General features: G+C 35.7%; 5 protein-coding genes across 8 annotated transcripts; 3 read left to right on the forward strand and 2 right to left on the reverse strand.

Moving 5' to 3' along the window:
* Positions 1–28: 28 nt before the first annotated feature.
* On the reverse strand, positions 29–11,781 carry LOC124436730 (protein arginine N-methyltransferase 7-like). Of its 3 annotated transcripts, XM_046986691.1 has the most exons (22): positions 11,501–11,781; positions 11,059–11,095; positions 10,744–10,950; positions 10,333–10,441; positions 10,133–10,239; positions 9,956–10,051; positions 9,473–9,612; positions 8,894–9,125; positions 8,643–8,703; positions 8,462–8,531; positions 8,251–8,383; positions 8,029–8,115; positions 7,865–7,912; positions 7,710–7,796; positions 7,385–7,541; positions 6,902–6,987; positions 6,426–6,586; positions 6,274–6,355; positions 6,118–6,207; positions 5,060–5,133; positions 4,900–4,981; positions 4,474–4,588 (listed from the first exon to the last, which is right to left on the reverse strand). In XM_046986691.1, exons 1-21 carry the CDS (start codon positions 11,596–11,598, stop codon positions 4,954–4,956), a joined length of 2,190 nt encoding a protein of 729 aa, XP_046842647.1. In that variant the 5' UTR covers positions 11,599–11,781; the 3' UTR covers positions 4,474–4,588; positions 4,900–4,953. The 3 variants fall into 3 exon arrangements, with proteins under 3 accessions (XP_046842649.1, XP_046842648.1, XP_046842647.1); XM_046986693.1 differs by lacking the exons at positions 6,118–6,207; positions 6,274–6,355; positions 6,426–6,586; ... (14 more) ...; positions 11,059–11,095; positions 11,501–11,781 and adding exons at positions 29–192; positions 801–1,029; positions 1,688–1,778; ... (4 more) ...; positions 3,978–4,039; positions 4,313–4,386 and having other exon boundaries at positions 4,454–4,588; positions 5,060–5,922; XM_046986692.1 differs by lacking the exons at positions 6,118–6,207; positions 6,274–6,355; positions 6,426–6,586; ... (14 more) ...; positions 11,059–11,095; positions 11,501–11,781 and adding exons at positions 29–1,029; positions 1,688–1,778; positions 2,805–2,929; ... (3 more) ...; positions 3,978–4,039; positions 4,313–4,386 and having other exon boundaries at positions 4,454–4,588; positions 5,060–5,922.
* A 37-nt stretch (positions 11,782–11,818) lies between these two features.
* LOC124436555 (2,4-dienoyl-CoA reductase [(3E)-enoyl-CoA-producing], mitochondrial-like) lies at positions 11,819–13,664 on the forward strand. The gene is made up of 7 exons (XM_046986501.1): positions 11,819–12,124; positions 12,220–12,277; positions 12,346–12,680; positions 12,748–12,820; positions 12,894–13,040; positions 13,124–13,183; positions 13,453–13,664. Exons 1-7 carry the CDS (start codon positions 11,880–11,882, stop codon positions 13,525–13,527), a joined length of 993 nt encoding a protein of 330 aa, XP_046842457.1. The 5' UTR covers positions 11,819–11,879; the 3' UTR covers positions 13,528–13,664.
* Positions 13,516–14,805, reverse strand: LOC124436557 (ras-related protein Rab-13-like). The gene is made up of 2 exons (XM_046986505.1): positions 14,470–14,805; positions 13,516–14,101 (listed from the first exon to the last, which is right to left on the reverse strand). Exons 1-2 carry the CDS (start codon positions 14,683–14,685, stop codon positions 13,655–13,657), a joined length of 663 nt encoding a protein of 220 aa, XP_046842461.1. The 5' UTR covers positions 14,686–14,805; the 3' UTR covers positions 13,516–13,654.
* A 55-nt stretch (positions 14,806–14,860) lies between these two features.
* LOC124436556 (NADH dehydrogenase [ubiquinone] iron-sulfur protein 3, mitochondrial-like) lies at positions 14,861–16,640 on the forward strand. 2 transcript variants are annotated; one of them, XM_046986503.1, is made up of 7 exons: positions 14,861–15,134; positions 15,205–15,267; positions 15,419–15,648; positions 15,860–15,933; positions 16,016–16,067; positions 16,210–16,329; positions 16,397–16,640. In XM_046986503.1, the coding sequence occupies exons 1-7, from the start codon at positions 15,047–15,049 to the stop codon at positions 16,559–16,561; spliced, it is 792 nt and encodes a 263-aa protein (XP_046842459.1). In that variant the 5' UTR covers positions 14,861–15,046; the 3' UTR covers positions 16,562–16,640. The 2 variants fall into 2 exon arrangements, with proteins under 2 accessions (XP_046842459.1, XP_046842458.1); XM_046986502.1 differs by lacking the exon at positions 16,016–16,067 and having other exon boundaries at positions 15,860–15,985.
* A 224-nt stretch (positions 16,641–16,864) lies between these two features.
* Positions 16,865–19,305, forward strand: LOC124436554 (beta,beta-carotene 9',10'-oxygenase-like). The gene is made up of 5 exons (XM_046986500.1): positions 16,865–17,542; positions 17,815–18,163; positions 18,232–18,424; positions 18,490–18,670; positions 18,819–19,305. Exons 1-5 carry the CDS (start codon positions 17,056–17,058, stop codon positions 19,178–19,180), a joined length of 1,572 nt encoding a protein of 523 aa, XP_046842456.1. The 5' UTR covers positions 16,865–17,055; the 3' UTR covers positions 19,181–19,305.
* Positions 19,306–19,398: the final 93 nt, after the last annotated feature.

A 19,398-nucleotide genomic window follows, 5' to 3' on the forward strand; every position in this document is an offset into this window, starting at 1 on the left:
AAATTAATGCGATATTTCGACCGTAAGATAGAATAACAATACAAAATTTTAATGAATTTATAGTTTATTGTTAGTTACAAAACATTATACGTTAAAGAATATAGTTCATTCTAATTTGACATAGCTCCGATATTTTTTTATAAGTTAAAGATTATAGTTCAATAAAATTTAAGATGACTTCGATATTTCATTCTATTTAAATCAAAGAAACGACAAGTCATATTCTAGCTCAATTTAATTATATTTTAATTGACTTCGATATTTCATTCTATTTCAACCAAAGATACGACAAGTCATATTCTAGCTCTATTTAATTATATTTTAATTGACTTCGATATTTCATTCCATTTCAATCAAAGATACGACAAGTCATATTCTAGCTCAATTTAATTATATTTTAATTGACTTCGATATTTCATTCTATTTCAATCAAAGATACGACAAGTCATATTCTAGCTCAATTTAATTATATTTTAATTGACTTCGATATTTCATTCCATTTCAATCAAAGATACGACAAGTCATATTCTAGCTCAATTTAACTATATTTTAAATTGATATAGTTAACAATTGATATTGATGGCATCAATTAAAAATTGTCCCAACCCAAGAAATACTTAAATAAGAAATTACAATTTGTTCCACGAAAGAAAAATCCATATAAAACAATACATAGTTTTCCCCACTTATTGCTATCAAACCTCTAGACATACTCTCAATAATACTGTCTTAATATACGCTGTCATCATGAAGTTCTTCAAGTTCCTTGATGTAATAATTACTTCGTATATGTTTCTCACCTTCATTAGGAGCTGTCAACCAATTGTTTGCAAGCCACTTTTCTCCCTTAAGTATATCACACCCCCCGTGCAAGGTTTTCCAGTCGAGGTCCCCGAGCCAACCGGAAGCACTTAAATGATGATTGTACCACATGATTGCTGTACCTCGTTTAGGAGGAATGACAAGAGTTGCTTGGTGACAAAATTTACTGAGATTATAATGATCGCCTTTTTCGCGCTTCCGGAATTCCTGAAAGATAACGATGAATACGAGATGTTGGCAAGATGACCAATATTTGATATCGTTGTAAAGTGAATGGTTTGAGAGTATCGTTGCATGTTTGTACATTTAGATCGTCCAGGTTTGTAGAGTCATGAGAAAGACTGTCGATGTTGATGTTGAGTGACGTTTCGACATCTTTAGCGGTGGTAGTCATCTTCAGAGTCAAGGATGTCAAAACGTCACTCGGTCCTTTTCAGCTCTATGTTAAAGTGGACGATCTTCGTCCAAAACATACTTGATATCGTACTAAAAGATTACCAAACCTAACAATAGCATTTTGGTAAAACACTAAACGATTAACACTCCTTAAAAAGAAAACATTTTTTAAACGTTTCGACAAGTGTTACATATTCTACTGATGATGACATGTAAAACTTTTCGAAACGTTTAGAATAAATAATGTCTACTTTTGCGGGTCTGCTGATCGTTTTGTGTTCTGACAATAGCATAAACAGCATTACAACAAAATAAAATACAAGATAGGATAATATAGTATAACATGATAACATGATAGTATGATGGAATAGCTGCATGATAGTATAATAAAATACATGATGGTACAATGGAGTACATGATGATATAATGAAAAACAGGACAGTGTGTATGACAGTCTTGAAAGACCTACCGTTTCATTAAAATCATCAACATCAGCAGCAACAAATGCGGTCTCTCCTCCAATTTCCGGTTGATTTAAGTAATACAAAATAGTGATGTATCTGAAAAGATGCGGTAAAATGTCAAAACGAAAAACCTCGGGTTGATTTAAGTAATACAAAATAGTGATGTATCTGAAAAGATGCGGTAAAATGTCAAAACGAAAACCTCGGGTTGATTTAAGTAATACAAAATAGTGATGTATCTGAAAAGATGCGGTAAAATGTCAAAACGAAAACCTCGGGTTGATTTAAGTAATACAAAATAGTGATGTATCTGAAAAGATGAGGTAAAATGTCAAAACGAAAAACCTCGGGTTGATTTAAGTAATACAAAACAGTGATGTATCTGAAAAGATGCGGTAAAATGTCAAAACGAAAACCTCGGGTTGATTTAAGTAATACAAAACAGTGATGTATCTGAAAAGATGCGGTAAAATGTCAAAACGAAAAACCTCGGGTTGATTTAAGTAATACAAAACAGTGATGTATCTGAAAAGATGCGGTAAAATGTCAAAACGAAAACCTCGGGTTGATTTAAGTAATACAAAATAGTGATGTATCTGAAAAGATGCGGTAAAATGTCAAAACGAAAACCTCGGGTTGATTTAAGTAATACAAAATAGTGATGTATCTGAAAAGATGCGGTAAAATGTCAAAACGAAAACCTCGGGTTGATTTAAGTAATACAAAACAGTGATGTATCTGAAAAGATGCGGTAAAATGTCAAACCGAAAAACCTCGGGTTGATTTAAGTAATACAAAACAGTGATGTATCTGAAAAGATGCGGTAAAATGTCAAACCGAAAAACCTCGGGTTGATTTAAGTAAATACAAAATAGTGATGTATCTGAAAAGATGCGGTAAAATGTCAAAACGAAAAACCTCGGGTTGATTTAAGTAATACAAAACAGTGATGTATCTGAAAAGATGCGGTAAAATGTCAAAACGAAAAACCTCGGGTTGATTTAAGTAATACAAAATAGTGATGTATCTGAAAAGATGCGGTAAAATGTCAAAACGAAAAACTCCACAAATTTAAACCAATTAATACGAAAATATTTACAATCAACATGACGGTTTACGAACCTACACAGCCTGCATTCGGGCAGTTTGTCAAGATTCTGATGACAGCATTTATACTGAGGGAATTGAACATTTGATTGTGAATCATAATGAGCATGGTAGTGACCGTTGATATTGTAATGAACAACCTTTAAATAAAGAAAAAAATCACCACATTTAAGATAATAACATATAATGAAATATATGAACTTAATAAAATCTTATGAAGATTGTGCTAATCGTAGACACAATCAGGTACATCTAACCTGCAAATGCTCTCCGCCCTTTATAATACTCATAGGAAGTTTTGTCAAGTTCGCTACCCTAAAAAAGGGTAAAAACAATGCTTATGAGGAACTATAGTCCAATAAAATATGTATCTACCTTGAAAGATTGTTATATGCAGTGCGGTGTTTTGAAATTAAATGAAGATATGATCTTTGCACTTTGCTGGATAATTTAAGCAATTGTCTTATGAACCTGAAAAATTCAGGTGACTCAGTCCCGTTGAGTTGAATTTTTCAGGTTCATGAGACAATTGCTTAAATTGTCTAGCAAAGTGCGAAGATCATATCTTCATTTAATATCTACCTTGAGTTGGTAAGAGATGATATATTACAATAAGTACTAAATAATTTTCTCTCGTTACAAAGTAACTATTATTTTGAATGCATCATGGTCGGATACCTTTGTCTGATCTGTCTGAGTAATTTGTCGTAATTCCCTCTCTGTGGTAGCCATGTTTGTTGACTGTATCGATCACGATGCTTCGGATGTGTCTTCTTCATTTCTAAGAAATATTTCTCCATAGCGGCAGTCCTCAAAGTCTTAAATTCCTCTATGGTAACTATTCCTGGAAATATCAATCATATTCTCGTGATGTTATGAAACATGGACCAACACAGTCTAACATATACTACTGTTAGAGTGTACACAAGTACAAGCTTCATCATTTTATACGCTGGGCATATAAATAAACTACATGAAGTAGCTGTATTCAGGTCACGGCAATGCACCTACCGTCATCAAACTCTGTCAGTTCCATTTTTTCTATCCTACGCACGAGAAAATATAAGATCGTAAGATGTTTTTCGCAAAAACACGTAAATATCAATAAAAGAATTAAGAAACACGCACTGAAAGACAGAAAACTTATGCCTTCCATATCGAAGAAAATTCATAAAAACAAAAGCTTACATTTCATCGACTTCCTCATCGCTCATATATAAAAATTTACTTTCAGCTGCAAAACTCTTCAACTAACGAAAACCACAAAAACATAATGGTATCAATAAATATCATACTGGTATCAGCAGATATCATAATGTTACCAATAGATATCATAATGATATCCGCAGATATAGTAATTGTATAAGTAGATATCATTATGCTATCAGCAGATATCATTATGCTATCAGCAGATATCATTATGCTATCAGCAGATATCATTATGCTATCAGCAGATATCATAATGGCATCAGCAGATATGATAAACAAAAGCGATCATTTGATGTAATATTTGTATTGCCAACCTCATCTTTTGAAATCACACCATCTCGATTGTCATCCCAAACAAGAAAATTGCCAGCAGGTGAGTCAGCATGACCTGATGAATATGAATTGACAAATCAACGAGTTTGTTAGGTAATAAAGCTTTACATCGTGTATATAACCTATCAATCGCTTGATTTTCTTCTCTTGTTCCCTCGCATCTGGATCAACATGAACATCACTGTTAAATAAACCCTGTTTTCTTGTACGATCAATGATGCCGTCACATTCTTCATCGGAGAGAAACCCAGGAATTTCTACAAATACAGAATGTCACAATCACACTTTATCACAAACATTTTATGTAACATTATGGAAAATAAAAATATCGTATCTAATAGCGTTTTTTCTCCGCTAGTCTCGATTTCCACATATATCATACTATATCCACGTATATCATCTTATATCCACATATCATATTATATCCACGTATATCATTATATATCCACATGTATCACATTATATCCCCATATATCATATTATATCCACGCATATCATCTTATACCCAAGTATATCAAATTCTACATAACATGGGATAAGACGAAGCTTTCCTTATTCATACACCTACCGAATATTGGAGGTTCCATCGCTCGTGTGATCATTGAATAAAACTTGTCAGCCTCTAGTTCCAACTCACGCTTGTGACCAATCTACACAAAAACACGTTTGAACTGTTTCAAAAACATGAATAGTTTTATTGATGTATACACGCTGACGTAACTACTTACCTCAACAGGATCCCAACGAAATAAACCTTCCTTTGGATAGTCGATAAAGTCGTGATCTTCCTCCTCTTCATTATCTATGTCGCGTTCAATGTTTTTAGTAACTTTGCGATAGTCCATACACGGTTCATCAAACGCACTTTTTGCCACACAAAATTCCCCTATACAAGAGTGACTAACATCCTTGGTGTATCTGCTACACTCTACAAAAACACTCGACACAACACAAACAAGCAAGAATACACATGCTTGTTTTTTGCAACTAAATAAGCTCATTGTAATAAGATTAAAACTTATAAGATTAATATTTCCAGAGTCGTTCAAGGTTCTAGCTGAGGTTTTATATCAAGACAATAAATCACGTGTTTCTTTAGTACCAGTTCAATCTTATCGCTGTAATTGTTAGAATGGAAAACTGGTGGTAAAGTATCTTCACAATTGCTCAATTAAAAATTCCACGTGGTTTTGTCTTGAAAATATAAAATAAATAACCTTTCTTGTGATTACATCGAAGCACGTTGTTCAGAAGACAAGTTAAAGTACTTTCATATGCGAGGAGAATAATGTCTTACAAATCACCAGTTTTTCTCATTAGAATAAGTAAGTTACGGTTAACCTATAACACATAGTTGACAAGGAAAAAAATTTAACACCAAATGGCAGTAAACGAAATTTCGCATTTTCCTTTAAAACTAAATGTAATTCTTTCTTTGGCGACTTTTCTCACGATGATGGAATAGTCAACATACATAAAAATTCACATTAAAATTTTTCCAGCGGCAGTGCTTAAATTCAAAATGGCTTCCATCTGAGGATCCAGTTTTCCTCAATAAATAAAAGCAAGCTCATTTCTGTACAATTTATCCACCATATTATTGCATTGGTCAGGAAAACGCAGCAGTATGGAAACGAACTAAGACAAGTGCTGCCCACTATGTACATAGTAAAAGTGCGCATGAAATCCATCACTTTGTGTCCAGTATTTCGCAATGTATCTTCAATAAGCCGTTATCGGGATGAAATGTCAATAGATACCTTAATTTGGATTGTAAACCACAAACCTCTCGTGGTTGATGTAAAAAGTAAACACCTTGTTTACAAAACTTTACCCAGTTTCTAACATATCCATCACTAGAGAACTCTATCTTTTCCTGCAGTAGAGAAGAGATGTAGCATCATCATCACTAATAGTTCAGTGAGCTGACGTAAACGTTTACCTGAGTCAAGCCAGTGGACATGCGCATATCTTCGTCAAAATCATAATCCATCCAAAATATAACTGCATTACAAAAACCGTCCCTAACAATTAAACATTGTCTTACATGACAAGAACCAAAACTCAGTATGGAAACTTGTGCAATTCTAGTACCACACAAAGTCGACAGTTCCATCAATTACTTGAGTCGCCTCAGGAATTGCATTTCCAAAATCAAAAGTTTGAACGTGAATAACTTTGGTCAAAGCTCGACATGGATATTCCCATAAATTATGTGGTTCAGCTTCATTTTCTTCGCACTCAAGACGACAACTCTGAAATGATAAAGATGTCGAGAATTGTGAAGACTGCAATCATACATAGAATAAGGGGATGAGTGGGGAGAGAATGGAAAGAGTGGAGAGGAAAGAGAAGTGGGGAGAGAATGGAAAGAGTGGAGAGGAAAGAGAAGTGGGGAGAGAATGCAAGTAGAGAGTAGAGAGGAGAGAAGAGTGGGGTGAGACAAGAGAGAGTGGAAATGAGAGAGGAGTGGGGAGGAAGTTGTGGTTAGGAATGGAAAGGAATGGGAGAGGAGGAAATCACAACACATACTACAACATTGTATAAAAAAATAGAAGCTTCTTTATTACATTGATCAATTCGTCGAAAGCTTTGACATCGAATCCTTCAACACTGCCCAATGGAGCTTTTATCTTCCACAAATCCTTCAGTTCAACTATATAAACAAAAGGAAAGAAGCAATGATCATCTCAGAAGAAAATATCGTAGGAGACTACTTTAACAGGAAAAACTAATGTTCTGGATAACGACTTCTGCAAACTTATCCACTGGTTTATATTTAGCTCAGAAAAAGTAAACTTCATTAAAGGTGAATATCAAAATCACTCCGTCATGGGACTCTCGGATTTCAAAAATATTTGACACCATCGAAATCAATATAAAATGGATATTAGTTCTCAGTAAAGATGTACGCGTCAATGTAGAAGTTTTAATTGAGAATCATTATAAAACATATCGTACAGTACAAACTAGGAAACCATTCTACACCTTATCACTTGCAAGTGCGTGGCATAACATTTAAAACTTCCCAAATGAAGTATTTTAAAGAATACCTGCCAAAGCTTTAAGACGCGAAGATTTTGGATAAACTACAACGCTATTCTTCTTAACAATGTTCTCCATAACCGCTCTAGACGCATACCAAAAGTACATGTCATGCCATGGTAAAAGACTCGAAATAAAGAACGGTTCGCCAAGAATAACATCGATCTGCAGATGAAATACAAAAATCTAAGTCATTTTCAATATATGTATAAACCAATCACGATTGTTTATTTTACAACAATTTGCGCTTCAAAACCCTACCTTTTCTGGAATATCGTTATCGTTTAACTGATCAGCGGTTTTAGCAAGAACACAAAGCTTCAAAAACACTACCTTTTCTGGAATATCGTTATCGTTTAACTGATCAGCGGTTTTAGCGAGAACACAAACTTTTTCTTTAAAACCATTTGCCAGCGCCATCTAATAAAAGCTATTTAATTATCAAATCTTTCTTGAATTGCATCAAGGGACATTTGAGAAATGAACACCTGTTTGATTATACGTCTTGTCGCAGTTTCTGGCTCTAAAACATAAACCTTGAGAAAAGAAAATTGTGAAGGATTAAAATCTATTACAAATAAAAATAAGGCGATTAAATAGGAAATGCTATTCCGACTATTTTGTTCATATTGAATACTAAAATGCCAGTCACCTTTTTGAAACCAGCTAAAACAGCCAGTATGCTTATCAAAGATCCATCACTAACAACGAGACCAACAGAAATTCCATTTCTCACCAGCTAAATTAATTATTTAGAAAAAAAATTCCCTAAAAAATAGTTTATGCAGACGATTCGGATGTAAAGAAACTGAGATATATTTTTTCAACTTGAGTATGATATTTTTCAAAAACTTCTTTATATAAACTTCTATACCTTTCTGAAAAATCCTAGAAATCGCCTCCTTCTCGTGCGATCATTTACCATGGCGAATCTCTGTCGACTCCACACGGTGTGCGCTCCACAGGTACATATCGGTGCTTTGGGTACAGTATGGGGTATCTGTGATCTTAACGAAAGCGCCAGTGACATTAATGAACATCATAGACTTCTAAGTACATTATGATAAAAACATTTCCACACTTACGAATATCCAGTACGGACATCAAACCAAAATGCAAAATCATCGTGTGTCGTAATGACGGATAGGTTCTCTCCTATACTTGTGAATATTTCAAAAAATATAAATATATAGAAGTTATATTGAGAAAGATGCTTGATTTTTATACGAGTTTTAATAATCGTGATTGGTGGAATGTACACCTTACCTTTATTAACCTTTAATGGTGAACGCATAAAATAGATTCCTTGCATCCAATGATCCCGCCACTACAGACACAAATGTACAATGTTGTAATTTTGAAAACTGTCAAGACAGGTGTACAACAAGAATAGATTCAATCAAAACAACTACATTAGACAATTCAACGACACAATAAAATCGCTACGTCATGCGTTAACAATGCTACGTAACTATAGTAACTCCAGTTGTCTGTGTTTACCATACACAGCACCATACCTCATTTCTTTCAGCTTTTCCCGTGTCTAGCCATTTTGGCGCCATACTCAGCATGATTTCACCATCATTATCCATCTGCAACACCCACCACATTAAGATGATATGCAAAGTCCCTCGTTGTTTCACAACCGCGTCACTGCAATAGCTTCGTACTTCGCCGTCATCGCCCGTCATTGTTTCGCAATAAATCTTATCTTTGAGCTTCGTTATCGGATTGTCACAGAAATCGAACCTTATTATAAAAGACCATGATATAACTTTCGTTAATTTTCCTTCGGTTACTTGCTGGGGAAACATCTAAGTCAATCAATTTGGAACCGCGGATTCACAGGATATACGTAGTTCAAATTAAGGCAATTGAAAAACAAGGCTCTACAGTTCAAGGCCTAGGTGCATTGTGGGAGATGCTTCATTTGCACTTCAAACAGTCAGCTGGTCGGTAGAAGGTTTCATTAATACTGCTGATGATGAAGCAGTCGACTCTTTTAATTTTATTCATATTTCAACTTATTCTTAGCCATTACAGAATCTTCAGAATAATACAATAATTACAGAAATCAAAGCAACTTTATATCAAACCTTAGGACAGCAAGGGGATCAGTCAATGGCTTTAAATCCATCTGCATTAATTCATCAGCTTGAACATCATGAACAGAAGGTGCTCCATCACAGAGATCCATAGATTGGGGTGTACTTAGGGCTGTTTTTCCATTTTCACACTGTATAAAAAACATTTGCAAATAATCAATCATGAAGATAGAGTAAATTTGCAATGGTACAAAGCAACCTTGGATGAATTTACCATTGCCTTGGCCCTGTGTTACAAAGAAATATAAGGGAGGAGAGATAGGCATATGATTTATGAAAATCTATATCACAAATGATATACACAATGAACATGTTTTGCACACTTATATACCTATAAACATTTATGCACTTACAATGTGCAAGAAATATGTGTTTAATTTATGCACTTACAATGACTGCTGATAATTTATGCACTTACAATGACTGCTGATAATTTATGCACTTACACTGACTGCTGATAATTTATGCACTTACAATGACTGGTGATAATTTATGCATATCCCAGATATTTTCTGACTGATACAACTGTATATGAATTGTTGCTGACGCTGGAACTACAATGGTATTTTTCTTGAATAAAAATAACAACATTATGACATGAAGTTCTTTGAATGCTTTAAGTTTACTGTAGTCATCAATCAATAAATATACCTTAACCAATTGTCTGTAGGCATGGCGCATGGATAAAAGCAAACCTTCTCCTATGAGCTCTGTATCAAAAAGCTCCATCACAACCAATTCGGCTTTTTCAGGCATGTCTACATGAAAATATTAGGCACAACAATATCAGTGTGAATGCAAGATATGACAAATAAATGTTCATAAAACACATTATTTTGACATTCGTATACCTCTAGGTACTGACATATCCATAGAGCTCTTTGGAACTACGGTAATCACATTTTCAAACCCATTTTCCTTAACAATTTTCTTCGCCACTTTAGCCATCGGCATAAATGCCTGAAGTGAAATGTGGTCTGTCAGTATGTTATGTAAATAACACATAATATTTGCACATTATGCAGGTGAGGGGCTATGACACCCTATGTTCTTGTGAAACATGTAAAAAAGGTAGGTATGGTATGAAGTTGGAAAGAAGCTGATGGGAATGTGTCTCAGTAACCAAAATTGCCAGTATGTACACAGATGCACATTGAGATGCAACAAAACACAACAAAGGAAGTTATAACACCTAACATATTCACCTCACAAGCTACAATTCTCTTGACTCCAGATTTAGCAATAACACCTAACATATTTACCTCACAAGCTACAATTCTCTTGACTCCAGATTTAGCAATAACACCTAACATATTCACCTCACAAGCTACAATTCTCTTGACTCCAGATTTAGCAGCCATCATGGACAACAAACCAGTTCCGGTGCCAATATCAAGACATAAAGGATTGACACCCATGTTTAAAAATCTTTTAACTTCTTTAAATATTGCTCTGAAATACTGTTTGTTCTACAATACATGATTGACGAGTCTAAATAAGCACATCAAATGCAAGAGAGCATTTGTCATTGAAGGAATGCGTTATATTAAATTTTTAAAGATTTAATATTATCATACCCTTTCTTTATCGTGAAGCATATCACCAAAAAGAGATCTGTATAAAAAATGACATAAATGTCATTTGTACTTATAGATGACCATTCAAACACAAGATGAAAATATTGCAAGTTGATCAATAGCATATTTCCAGCAAATACTAACGATTAAACAGTGCTGAACCAGTAGGAGCAGCGACTCTTTGCAAACAGAGGGGGTTTTAGTATGTATAGATTTATAAATTGACATAAATTATGTCATTTCTGTGCATCTTAAGGCAGAACAAGTCAGCATTGTAAAGAATAAGTCAGCATTGTGGATTGTGACATCTCCACCCTCTTCTCTTCTGCTTTCCCCGTTGTAACTAGACAGTTTGTCCTGCTAAACTATGAGCCCAATCCTCGGGGATTGAAATGTTAATAAACAATAATTAAGCACACAATGTAATGAAGTGTAACAATACCTAAGAATGTCCTGTCTGTGGTCATAACCATCTTCCATAAAACACCATTCATCTCGTCCTGTCATTGGACTAAACCTTTTGCAAATAGTATCAGCCATTATTTGTAAATTTGCTCGCTCCAATTTCGGTGGCGGTGGCGAGGTGTACACTGTTAAAATTCAAAAGTTTTTTTCAACTTTTTAAGTGGAGACAAATCAAATGTATAAAAAACTACCGCAAATTATTTAACTTATGTAAGACAAGACGACATTTGTCTAAAAATACTTCACGTGTGTATCGAAGTAGATACAGTACACGCACCCCCCTGGTTTTTGTTTACGACTAAAATAAATATATTTGAACGGTCTATGTACAATATAATAAGTTCTAAGGTTACATTATGCCTAGATCTTTCTATTTTTCCCTACGGTTACTTGTCAGGACACGAAACTTTGAAAGAAATTTGTTTCAGATAAAGGCTAGAGCAATGAGCGGCAAGAAATTTCCTCCACGAGCCGAGCCTATGTTGCCCAAAAACAGTTTAATGAATAAAACAGCATTTATCACAGGTGGAGGGACAGGTCTTGGCAAGGGAATGGCTAAGATGTTATCTGCACTTGGTGCAACCGTCATTATTGCTAGCAGGTATGCACTGCATCATCAGTTCATTATAAATGGAGTATAATGGCCTTAATCTGTGAATCATTCCAATAAAATATCTTCGTGTTTTGTACGTTAAGAAAATTAGATGTTTTACAAAAGACTGCTGAAGAACTTTCACAGGACACAAAAAACGAGGTACCTAGCCCATTATGACATCATTAGGCACATCACATCTCCTTGAAACCTATACATATTTTGGCTAGGTCTTTCCCATTCAACTAGATGTACGAGATCCAGAAGCTATAAAAAGTGCAGTTGACGCATGTGTTGAAAAGTTTGGCCTCCCAGACATTGTCATCAACAATGCAGCCGGTAATTTCATCTCTCCTACTGAACGACTCTCACCCAACGCTTGGAAAACAATTGTAGACATTGTGCTCAATGGCACGGCCTATGTAACTCTTGATATTGGCAAGCGTCTCATTAAAGCTGGAAAATCTTGCAACTTCTTGGCAATTACCACTGTTTATGCAAAAACTGGTTCTGGTTTTGTGGTACCCTCAGCTGCAGCCAAGGCAGGAGTTGAAACAATGACTAAGTAAAAGCATGATTTAAGTGCTGTTTTCTATATCAATATTCATTATAACTTTTAAAGACACCTTTAGATCTTTAGCAGCAGAGTGGGGAAGATATGGATTGCGATTCAATGCTATCGCACCTGGTCCAATTGAAACAGAGGTAGGAGACTGCTGAAATTCTTCTTTATTATTTGTATATTGTATGTTTTTATCACTGGTTGTACCACATCAAGGGTGCTTTTTCAAGACTAGATCCGACTGGTCAATTTAAAGAGAAATTAATCAAACGTCTTCCCACAACTCGTCTTGGTGAGATCAATGAACTTGCAAATTTGGCTGCCTACCTTGTTAGCGACTACTCCAGTTGGCTGACTGGAGAGGTTTGTGTTACTTTGTTGCAGTTATAGATGCAGGCTTCAACTCAATTTTTATTTTAATGAACAACAAATCTTGAATTGCATAGGTAATTAACCTTGATGGTGGAGAAACGGCCATGGCTGGCGAGTTTAATGGCTTAGTGCAAGTAAGCTTTCATGCATGTAAACTCATCTACTGACATGTGCCAGTTAACGAATTTTTATGGAATGCAAATGAAATTGTGTCATTGTACTGATGTTTTAAACTTTTTTTTTTGCTGTGAAGTTAACATGTATCAACAAAGCATTAACTTTCACATCAGGCATTCTTTCACTGGCTTTTTGATGACGACAGCCACCCTTTGTAAATAGTAACTGGTAAAGCCCAAAACTGTCTCCTCCTCTAAAAGCTAAAACAACTCAATTTAACTTTTAGGTAACCAATGAACAATGGGATATGCTTGAAGCAATGATAAGGAAGACATCACAAAAACCAAAATCAAAAATGTGATGCTGTATATTATTTAGTCAAAGATAATACATGTATTTCCCTAACCTGCCTGTAATAATTACAAGCTTTTAAGTCATTATTGAAATGGACCCAATGATTACATATTTGACCAATCTGAGAAGATCGTTCAACTACAACATTGATAACTTTTTTTGTCTTTTGTTATTTTATCACGGTTTGATAATAGGTCTTTAATGTCTTCATGCCCACTTTCTGCCCGTTTGAACAGTTGCAAGGAACTCTTTTTCAGTGCTTCCATCAAGGTATCAATGCCTTCCTTTGTTTTTGCAGATGTGGAAAATTTTTTATAAATCTTGTCATTTGTTCTCCTTAGCACAGTCTCTTCCTTGTCCATTAAAATCCATTCATCTTTGGGCAGATCAATTTTATTTTTCAATAAGAGAAGTTTAGCAGTAGGTTCGTCTCTCTTTATGTTGTCAATGATGGATGGAATGTCATCTAATGAACTGTCATTATCTACACTGTAAACAAGCAAGATGAATACACTTCCTCTGTAGTAAGACTGTGTGACACTATCGTGTCTTTCCATGTCCTGAGTGTCCCAAAATTTGAGCTGAAGTCAAACAAAAATTTTACATGGATTAAATCCACTATGGCACAAAATTATTGACTGTTGGAATTTGAAATGGCAGCCACTGAAGATGGCCTGTTTAAATATCTGGTGGGAAATATTCTTGTAAACACCATAATATAAACCATGGCAGGGTTCAAAGGGTACCAGTTTTGGTATATATTGTGTAGTTAAGCCTATATTGAACTTTATGAACTATTTATTTATTTGAATACCTTCAACGTTAGGTTACTATCGCATGTTTAATTCATTATTTTCAAAACTTTTGTTGTTTTAGTCACAGTCAAAGACAATTCTGAGACTGAACCACGTCACAGGCAGGAAACCAACGATAAATTAATTAATCTCACCGGAATAACCACATTTTCCTCAGGAAAAATAAGATCATAAGTCGAATTTTCCTGAGATGGTGGCTTCTCTTCGGTAAAATATTGGCCGTTAATCCTGCGAAATAAACTGGTCTTTCCAACGCTATAAACTCCAGCAAATGCCACCTTGTACGGTTTTATTGGACGTTTGAAGTCTGATGTATTTTTATGTACATTCATTTCTACATTATCAGCCATACTGAACTACACCGACCTGCTCAATTAAATTTTAATCACTATCATGAAAGTGGACCCGTTCTAGAAACCGCGCGAGGAGTTACGCAATTTTTGATAATAGGACAGAAGAACGCCAGGCAAATTCACCAGGCAGTTAGATTTGACTGTGAGTCTGTGACAAGACAGTTCCAGGAGCACACTAGTAGATTGGTGATGTTTTCAGTTTCCTAAACAAACATCCCAACTTTTAATGGTAACATACGCACAGTACTGTCTGTACAATGATTACTCCCGCTAGCGCGAATGGTAAGTTTTACCAATCGTTGATTACTCACTGATCTATAAATCTGTGTCGCAATACGAAGCAGTAGAAGAAAGCAAGATGGCGGCAATTGGTCGACTTTACCGTGTCATTTTTCATCCTAATAATGCTAGAAACATTGGACATTCTTTTCCAAAATACGTTGATGGTAAAAAACTGTGCGCATTTCTTTACAGTCAATGCAGCTTTGGTAAATTTCGTATGGCTTTTTTTCACAGGACAACTTTCATTCTGCGGCAAATTTGGCAAACGAACCTTAACAACTCAACCTGCAGTAAGAGGTACTGTTATCACCTATACATGTAAAAGTGTTAAGTATTTCTCAGTCACTGTCGTAGGCCACGTTTTATGTTGAAATATATCGTTCAAGAATTTCAAATTGCTGTCCTTTCTACGGTTATTATTGACTTTTTTATTGTTATACAACTTCAGAAGATCCTGTCCGTAAGAGATTGTCGGAATATGGCGAATACATTGGTAAAGTTTTGCCAAGATATGTGCAACAAACGCAAGTTACTAATAATAATGAATTGGAAATACTTATTGCACCAGAAGGAGTCTTGCCAGTCCTCACATATCTGCATGACCACACCAATGCACAGTTCAAATCCTTGGCAGACATTACTGCTATCGACGTGCCCGGTAGACACAACAGGTTTGAGGTAAGTTTTAACTTCATAAGATAGTTGATATCATGGAATGTGCATATAATGGAAAAGCAAGTCAGCATTATAAATAATAAATGTGCTGTTTATTGTAAATACATAATACAATAATGTAATAATCAGAGTATATACAATGTTTATTGTATATACTCTGATGATGGCTTTATTCATGAAATGTTTATACCAATAAATTTATTGTCTTTCTTAGGTCATCTACAACCTTCTTTCGTTACGTTTCAATTCAAGGATTCGTATAAAAACATATACAGACGAGCTAACAGCATTAGACTCAGCATATCCAGTGCATAAAGTTGCAGATTGGTTTGAGCGTGAGGTATGCAGTAATTAAAGTCAATAGTGCTACATTAGACTCAGCATATCCAGTGCATAAAGTTGCAGATTGGTTTGAGCGTGAGGTATGCAGTAATTAAAGTCAATAGTGCTACATTAGACTCAGCATATCCAGTGCATAAAGTTGCAGATTGGTTTGAGTGTGAGGTATGCAGTAATTAAAGTCAATAGTGCTACATGTACTTATATTCTATGTCAATTTTCTAGATTTGGGATATGTTTGGTATATTTTTCTCCAACCATCCAGATTTGAGACGAATTTTGACCGACTATGGTTTTGAAGGCCATCCATGTAGAAAAGACTTTCCCTTATCAGGATATGTTGAGGTACAAAATTCCACATTATACGGTTATGGAAAATCTGAAAGCTAAACGGTTTAATTTTCCATATAAGGTACGCTGGGATGATGAGCTGAAAAGAGTTGTTTCTGAACCAATCGAATTGGCTCAAGAATTCAGGAAATTTGATCTTCAAAGTCCTTGGGAACAATTCCCCCTACATCGCAACCCTGAACCAAAACCCTTACTGGAGTCAGAAAATGTAAAAGAGAAGGAGTAATGCTCTGTACACATTGAACACTATGGAGACGTTTTGAAAATTTATACCTGTATTTATACTTAATATGAATAATTTTTTTGTTGATAATAAATAAACAAACAAAACTATATTGTGTTGATTTTTGTCAGTACTTCATTAAAGTACAGTAGTGCTCAAAGTCTAGATCTATTTGTGACCAAAAATCCTCTGTAATCAGCCGATTGGCTGTTTCTTTCTAAATCCATTTGATAGAACTTAGAGTGACGTCACTGACGTGGCCAAGACGATTAACAAAGGCTTAAGATACTCCTTGATAACTGCACGTGCTTCACATAAACCTAAAATGACTACGATTGGCTGTAGTAGCCAATAATCAGCGAAGACCATCGTTTCATCGGAATAGAGTTAGTCGAGAAAATAATCGTTTTGATCACATTCACACGAAACGCTAACGAGAAAAGAGAAAATCAAGAAGGCAAAATAGAGCGAAAACAAAACAATCCTAAATTACAGAAATGGATGAACTTTTTGAAACCGTCCAAGAAACCCCTGAGAAGGTGAATACCGTTGTTAAAGGTATAATTCCAGAATGGCTTAATGGCACATTACTACGTAATGCTCCAGCAAAATACGAGTTTGGAAAGCACGCTTACAAACACTGGTTCGACGGCCTGTCCCTTCTCCTTTCCTTCACCATAGAAAAAGGCGAAGTAAGATTCCATAGTAAATACTTAGAGACGAAAGCGTATACGAAAGGCAGCAGCGAACAAAGAATACCATTTGCGGAATTTGGAACACCCGAAGTCCCAGATCCTTGCAAGAATATATTTGCTCGTTTTTTCTCCTACTTCCAGCCGCCGGAGAGAACAGACAACACGGCTGTGAACGTGTTTACTATGAAAGGAAAGATATATGCAAACAGCGATTCACCTTATATGAACGAGATCGATCCTAACACTCTTGAATTACTTCAGTCAGCGAATGCAAAAACTGACATCAAATGTATGTATACATCATATAATATTGAATGATCATTGACCTGTGTATAAGACACGTCTCCAAAAATTTTAATCCCCAAAAGCCATGGCAACAGCAGAGAGAAAACCTCAAATATTTGAAGTGGTTCACAGCATGAGCTATCTTATGATCAGCCTCGCGCACTCACTAGAACAAAACCTGTCTATCTTTAATACATGCATGTCAAAGCAAATATTATCACGTGTTTTCCCAGCGCGTAACTTAGAAAGCCATTGAAAGCAATCTCTTGTTTACAGCTGCAAGACTCGTGTTTGCCTGTGCCCATCCTCATGAAGAAAGCGACGGCAGCGTCTTCCACATGATGACATCAGTTGGTAGATTCACTCGATACAATGTTGTAAAAATCCCCCCGGCTCAACGCGCGGAGCACATTAAGGTCGAGCACCCCCTGCAAGGAGCAGAGATCGCCGCATTCGTTCAAGCGCCAATAAGTCCGAGTTATTACCATAGTTTTGGCTTGACACCAAATTATTTTATTTTTGTCGAGAATCCATTTACTGTCAATACTTTGCAAGTGTTAAAGATGAAAATTGATCACAGATCGTTTCACGATTGTATGCACTGGAACGCTAAAACACCTTCCAGGTAATGAATCCCATACATATCAAAGAAATGAGTGTAGCCGTCAGCTGTCTTCAATGTTTCTATCGTAGATTTCACTTGATGGAACGAGCTTCTGGCGCATGCGTGGCAAGTTACGACGCCCAAAGTTTCTTTTGCTTTCATCACGTTAACGCGTATGAGGATAACGAGGGACAAGTCGTGGTGGATTTGTGCTGTTATCCAGATGCATCAATCATTGACCAATATTATCTGCATCATTTAAGAAGCTCTCCTATTGAGAGGGTAAGTTTCACCATTCATATTTCCATATGAAGACATGTGATATGTCATGTCCTTTCTAATTTGAGGTGAGTGATAATTTCGCTGATCCCGAGGTAAGAAGATACAGGCTTCCAATACCTCGCGGTAAAGATGCGTCTAAATCCCAGAATCCTCGCATGCAGTACGAAATCTTAGGCGTCGATCTTGAGCTGCCTCGTATCAACTATCGTCAGAATGGACTGGATTATAAATACATTTATGGCACAGGTAATATTGTTTCTTTCAAATTATCAACACAAATATGATGTACAGTACTTACACAAAACGAGTGCTCTGTCTTCCTCAAAAGGACGTCTACGGCTGGAGGTTTAATATTCTTAAAAATTTTCACTTGTTTTTATTTACTGACATACAGGACCACATAAGCACGGCCATTTCCTTGACCAGCTCGTTAAATTGGACACGGTTTCTAAACAAAAAAAGACGTGGTATGAAAAAGAGTGTTTTCCATCCGAGCCAGTGTTTATAGAGAGACCTGGGGCCAAGAATGAAGATGATGGCGTCATCTTGTCAGGTGTCGTCGGTACGAAGGGTCGGAGTTCTTTTCTCCTTTTTCTAGATGCAGCTAGCTTCAAGGAAATTGCTCGCGCGGTAATTCCGAGCCGTTTGCCTCAATCTCTTCATGGAAACTTCTATTCAGACTTGAGTTATAAAATCAACACATTCTATGCGAACAATGTTGAACGAAAGCAAACTGATGGAATTAACGTGCAGTGACTTTCTCTTAAATATGTAAAGAACGCTAACATACGCAATTAAAAGTAAAAGATTGGAAGAAACAGTGTAAAATTCTTGCAAAGTTAAAAATAGAAATAATAACGTAGTGCCTTACAATATAAAAAGCGCGCCTTTGAGTGGAAATTTTGCGGGGGCACTGCACTGATAAGAGATTTTTTATTCCAGCAAAATTTTATAAAATTCGATCGATAGATAGA

This window comes from Xenia sp. Carnegie-2017, unplaced genomic scaffold (genome assembly GCF_021976095.1).
Source record: "Xenia sp. Carnegie-2017 unplaced genomic scaffold, XeniaSp_v1 HiC_scaffold_16, whole genome shotgun sequence".
In the NCBI taxonomy this organism is placed as follows: Eukaryota; Metazoa; Cnidaria; class Anthozoa; order Malacalcyonacea; family Xeniidae; genus Xenia; species Xenia sp. Carnegie-2017.